At 40.4% G+C, this 5,856-nt stretch overlaps 1 protein-coding gene across 1 annotated transcript; it reads right to left on the bottom strand.

Moving 5' to 3' along the window:
- Positions 1-2,956: 2,956 nt before the first annotated feature.
- LOC137638836 (uncharacterized) lies at positions 2,957-5,197 on the bottom strand. The gene is made up of 3 exons (XM_068371243.1): positions 5,044-5,197; positions 3,185-3,744; positions 2,957-2,995 (listed from the first exon to the last, which is right to left on the bottom strand). Exons 1-3 carry the CDS (start codon positions 5,195-5,197, stop codon positions 2,957-2,959), a joined length of 753 nt encoding a protein of 250 aa, XP_068227344.1.
- Between the last annotated feature and the right edge of the window lie 659 nt (positions 5,198-5,856).

The raw sequence follows: 5,856 nt of genomic DNA, 5'->3' as shown, positions 1-5,856 counted from the left end.
GTTAGTTGCAAATGTACCACGGAATGTCAGACACCATGTAAATGTTGCTTGCAGATTCAGTCCTGTATGGCTCCGTGTGGGTGTGAAGGTACATGCTCCCGGAGTGGGTATAGTACCTAGACAATATTTGTTTTCAGTATTTACCTCAGGCTTTAACAAAACATTATGAATCTTTCTACTCTGTGGACTTGATCACTACTAACTATACTTTAATTTGAATAAACATAGCTAAAACCATTTGTAAAGTTCAAAATTGTATTTCACTGTTTATATATCGAGATACCAAATCGACTTGTTTGCACGGACAGGCATAAAAGAGTAGTATGATATGATAACTAGACCATAAAAGTTTTTTCAGCTTAACACATCCATTGAATTCTCAAACCCAAAATGTGTATTTTGTTACGAATTTGATCAATATAAAAGAAACATATGAAACATTGTATGTTTCCGGCAGCCACAGAGAGAGAGAGAGAGAGAGAGAGAGAGAGAGAGAGAGAGAGAGAGAGAGAGAGAGAGAGAAATTTGCTATTTTAAGTCCAATTATTTTGCTTTTATTTCTTTATCCAGGTGATGACAATACAAGACAAACACCGGAAACCATTCAAACAAGGTTCCCACAGGTAATCCTTCATTATTACTGAATGTCTGATGCCATATGTTGTGGGGGTGGGGTTTTCTCATACCTGGGCACAGTAAAGAAGGATACTTACTAAAATAGTGATATTGAATGAACGACAGGCCAGATTACTAATTTACGTGGATTGACTTAAGCTCCCCTTTCTATGTTTTTCTTATATATATATATATATATATATATATATATATATATATATATATATATATATATATATTTATATATATATATATATATATATATATATATATATATATATATATATATATATTCCGAAATTACGCAAATCATTATAAAACAATCAAAAAACCTATTTGGAAATTTAGGATTCTCTTTCCTCGAGGTCAAAAGCAAGCAATCCTTTAATTCTGCAGGACAGAAAATGTGCAAATAATCAAGGAATGCTGGTTGAGATTTTTAGTCGGTACATGCTGCGCAAATCAGAAAAATAAACTAAATATCAAGCAGCTGATCATAAGCATTTGTGGATGTAGTACGAATAGCCCGAAGAAATAGATGAAAGAAGGTCTGTTTAAGGAACAAGAGATACATATAACAGTTCTTGGTGGAACCAAAGTGATAAGCAGCTTGTTCAGAAAAGGGGATTATTGGTGATTGATAGACGTAGACCTGCCCAAGTAGGGTAAAATCTCATTTATTCTTTATGTGTAGGTAGTGACATGGACTATGCACCATGGTCTTCCACTTCCACTGTCCTGGGGTAGAGTTCTCTTGCTTGAGTATACACTCAGGCACACCATGCTATCTCATTTCTCTTCCCCTTGTTTTTTGGATTTTTATAGTTTGCACACAAAAGATGTATTTTAATGCTGTTGCTGATCTTGAAGATATTTTATTCAATTGTTTATTACTTCTTTTGTAGTTCATTTATTTCTTAATTTCCTTTCCTCACTGGGCTATTTTCCCCTGTTGGAGGCTTTGGGCTTATAGCATTCTGCTTTCCCAACTAGGGTTGTAGCTTAGCTAATAATAATAATAATAATAATAATAATAATAATAATAATAATAATTTTTTCTATAAAAACACAAAATGACGGGAAATGTGAAAGCATGTGTCCATGAATATGCGAGGATGATAGAAAACGTTCAGTAGTCTGAAATATAGTTGTGCTGAATATTTTCAATGTAAGGGAATGTGGGCGTGTGACGGAGAAAGAAATAGTGTAGTAATAAGATCAGCGGGCCAGAAACGAATGTAAATTTAATCAATTATGTGAACACGTGTCTTGAAATAAGCTTCATTCGAGAGTACTTTCAAAAGAAATATATCCACAAACATACTTTGGAGATATAAGATTGGGAAATGTTTGCTATAATATATGTGATTAGAACACTGATTGAAAAGTTAGTTATCAGATGGAATGGAGAGTGTATTTCTAAATGTGATAAAGATATAACTCTAATACAAAAAGTGGGAATGATTATAAATAAGTAGACAGGAAATGGCCTGTTAGCTACATGCATGTGGAACTAATCTATGAAAAGTATATGAATTCCAAAGACGACATCATCATCAACAGATAGAATACTGTTCCTATGTGTATAGCCAAAGGAACTCTTAGCCCAAGAAAGTGGAACACTATGGTACAGAGGCTATGGCACTACCCAAGATTAGAGAACACCGATTTGATTTGGTATTGTCTTTCTCCTAGAAAAGATGCTTACCATGGCCATCTAAAGAGTCTCGTCTACCTTTACTAAGAAGAAAGTAGCCACTGAACAATCACAACGCAGTAGTTAACCTCTTGAGTGGAGAATTATTTTTTTTAATTATCTAAGTGTTGTCAGGTGTATGAGGAACGAGTAGAATATGTAAAGAATAGCCCAGGCTACTCAGTGTATATGTAGGTAAAGGAAAAATGAACCGTAACCAGAGAGGGATCCAATGTAGTACTATCTAGCCAGTAAAAGGACCCACTAACTCTCTATCGGTAGTATCTCAACAGGGGGTTGGTGCATTAGACAACCTAGGATCAGAATGAGATGATGCAAGTAGAATATTGGTAATATGAAAGATAAATAAAAAGGATAGAAAGAAATGTGGGAAGTACAGAATTCTGTAAAGAAAAATTCCTCAAGAAAGGTTGAGCTCATGGATCTTAAGAAACAAAGCTGGAAATGGAGAGAAAATATCAGAAGAGAATGGAATTCTTAGTTGACGGGATGAGAATTTAGAGTTAATGAAAATAACTGATAATAGGTAGAGTTGAGCGATGGAAAACTGAGGGGTGTTATGAGTGAGACGTGAAGTTGTAACCGAGAGGTGAGGTGAATACAACTAATCATGAAAAGATAGGCTTAAACAGGTCCTGTTAACCGTGAAGTGTAGACAAAGATCTACAATAAAAAGAAAATATGGTTATATTGTACGAGCATGTGTGAAACATATGCAGTACTTGGCTACCCCCTACAAAAGACATACATGTGAAATGGGGCGTCCTGCTCTTGAAAGGTGTACTGTACGTGGGTAATGTTGCATGAGATACACAGGTTTCAGGTGATCAATGGAGACCCAGTCTTCTTTACCATGAATGTTATCAAGAAAGCCTTCGGATTGAGATGGATCATGACTAAAGGGCCCATGTAAGAGGGCATTAGTGGTGGCTTGCTAGTCTCATTGTGCAGGAAAACATGCGTTGCCGAGTGCAAATCTATTGGTATGCATTGCTTACCTAAGGGTTTGTAAGTCTGGCGGCATGGAGTAAATTTTCCCATCATATGACGTAGGCGCTGGAGATAGCCGGAAGAGGTTGCAGATGGAAAAAAATTCAACAGGACGACCAACGGGTCGCCATATACGATTTCAGTTGCTGAGACATCCAGAGCATCTTTAGGAGTGGTCCATAGTCCCAGGAAAACCCAGGGAAGCTGGGTAAACCAGCTGGAGTCCTTGCAGCAGAACATCAAAGATGCTTTGAGGTTGCAATAAAAACATTCAACTATTCTGTTGGCTGCAAGGTTGTAGGCGGTTGACTGATGTAGGTTGATTCCAAGGAGATTTGCTAATGATATCCACAATTGAGAGGTGAAAGTGGTAGCCCTGTCAAAAGCAATATGCTCAGGGATACCAAATCTCACCATCCACCCTGAGAGTAAGGTAGATGTATATGAGGCGGGGGTTGCAGTTTCTATGGGAATGGGTTCAGGCCAACGAGAGAAGCAGTCGATGACAATAACAGGTATCAATGTCCTTGTGATGTGGGTAGGGGATTTACTACATCAACGAGAATGTGGGCAAAAAAGGTGCCCACGCCTGAATCCCTGAATGGACTTTTGAAGTTTGGCATGAAGTACAGGTACCAGACCCAATTCTTAGTATCTTTAGTAATGCCATGCCAAATGAGCTTCTGCTACAGAAGCTGTGCATTAGATCAACAAGAATGAAATCAAACACCTGTTGGCATCTGAGACCAGCTATCCCTGGTTGTGGTCTACCGGTAGTGATGCCAAAGAGGAGAGCGGTATTGGAGTCGTCAAGGGGTACGTCTCCCAACGGAGAGATGTGCAGGACGTCCTACATGCTTGGTACTCAGGATCTTTTCGCTGGGCTTCTGCCAAGGCATTGTAATCCAATCCCACGTGAATAGCGGCCAATGTGTTTCTTGAAAGGGCATCGGCAACAAGATTCATTTTCCCAGGGACCTGTTGAAGGGTGCAATTGTATTCAGCCACGGCGGAGAGATGTCGGCACTAATGGTCAGACCAGTTGTCAGACTGTCGAGTGAAAGTGTACAGCAGAGGCATGTGGTCTGCGCAAATTTTGAAGGGCATACCTTCTAAGAACTGGCAAAAGTGATGGACAGCCAATTGCACCACCAGTAATTCGCTGTTGAAGGTATAGTAATTGGATTCTGCCTTCGGCAGTTTTCTACTGAACAAGGGCAATTGGGGGGGGGGGGCAAGCAGTTGAGCACCTGCTCGAGTATTGCACCAATAGTGACATTGCTGGCATTTGTGGAGAGCAGGGGAGAGGCATATGGCATGGGAAAAGTGAGGGCAGCAGCAGTTGATTAGGCATTCTTTGCATTGCAGAAGGCTGCTTCTTAAAAACACCCTACTTCAGGTCTTTTGGCTTGCCTTTGAGGAAGGCGTGGGGGGGGGGGGTGCAACAGTGGCAGCGATGGCTGGCAGGAAATGTAGATAATAGTTGATCATGCCCAAAAATTCTTGCAGTGCTTTGAGGGTCGAGGGCATGGGGAATTACTGAACGGCTGTTACCTTCTCAGGGAGAGGGGTGGACTCCTTGGCAGAAAAGACCGGAAACCACCCGTGTCTACTAAAGATCGCACACCCGTACCTGCATCACGTAAAAAGAAAAGATTAGTGATAGGGGAGGTCACTGCCACAAGTGTTGGCCTACTTGCAAATTTTTTTTGGCCACTAACAACTGTTCGCACATTTCTTCGCAGCACCTCCCAAATCTGGAGTGGTCGTAGCATAATTGCGGCAGATGGGTGTCAGAAAGTGGCTGTAGAGGTCATTGGTTGGGGCATGGGCTAGTGGTGGGTAGTGGGCGGCTTTGTCGAAGCTAAGGTACATCACGGGGTAGGCATCGGTGTCCTACCGCATTCACGTCAGTTTCGGTCGATGTTGAATAGCTGTCCTTTTCGTCAGGAATGGCGGAGTTTATTTAGGTCTTTAAGGTCGTAAAGTGGCTGTCCATAAGGGCGTCGATTTTGATCATCAGGTCCTTCATGGGCAAAATATGTCTCGAAATATGAAAAGGGGTGGTGACAAAGTAGCCTACATGTTATATAATCGTTGTATAAGAATGTTCGGCGTAAAAACATTATTCGTAAGAAAGATGAGGCACATAGAAAGATGATTTGTTCAGAAGGATGAAAAGCTTCATCGAGAAATAATAAGCAGTGCGGTAGATGGGGTGTGGGTGGATGCAAGTGTCTGGCTGCAACTAGGATACAAACATGAGCGTGTGATGTCTCCATAGATGTTTATTATTATTATTATTATTATTATTATTATTATTATTGCCATCCAAGCCACAACACAAGTGGGAAAACAAGGATGCTACAAGCCCAAAGACTCCAACAAGGAAAATAGCCCTGTGAGGAAAGGAAATAAGGAATCAGATGAAATATTGTGCCTGAGTGCACCCTCGCGCAAGAGCACTCTAACCCCAGACAGTGGAAGACCATGGTACAGAGGCTCTGGCACTACACAAGCCAAGAGAATAGTGG

This window comes from Palaemon carinicauda, chromosome 1, assembly GCF_036898095.1.
Source record: "Palaemon carinicauda isolate YSFRI2023 chromosome 1, ASM3689809v2, whole genome shotgun sequence".
Taxonomy (NCBI): Eukaryota; Metazoa; Arthropoda; class Malacostraca; order Decapoda; family Palaemonidae; genus Palaemon; species Palaemon carinicauda.
This window is presented reverse-complemented; position numbering and strand designations above follow the sequence as displayed.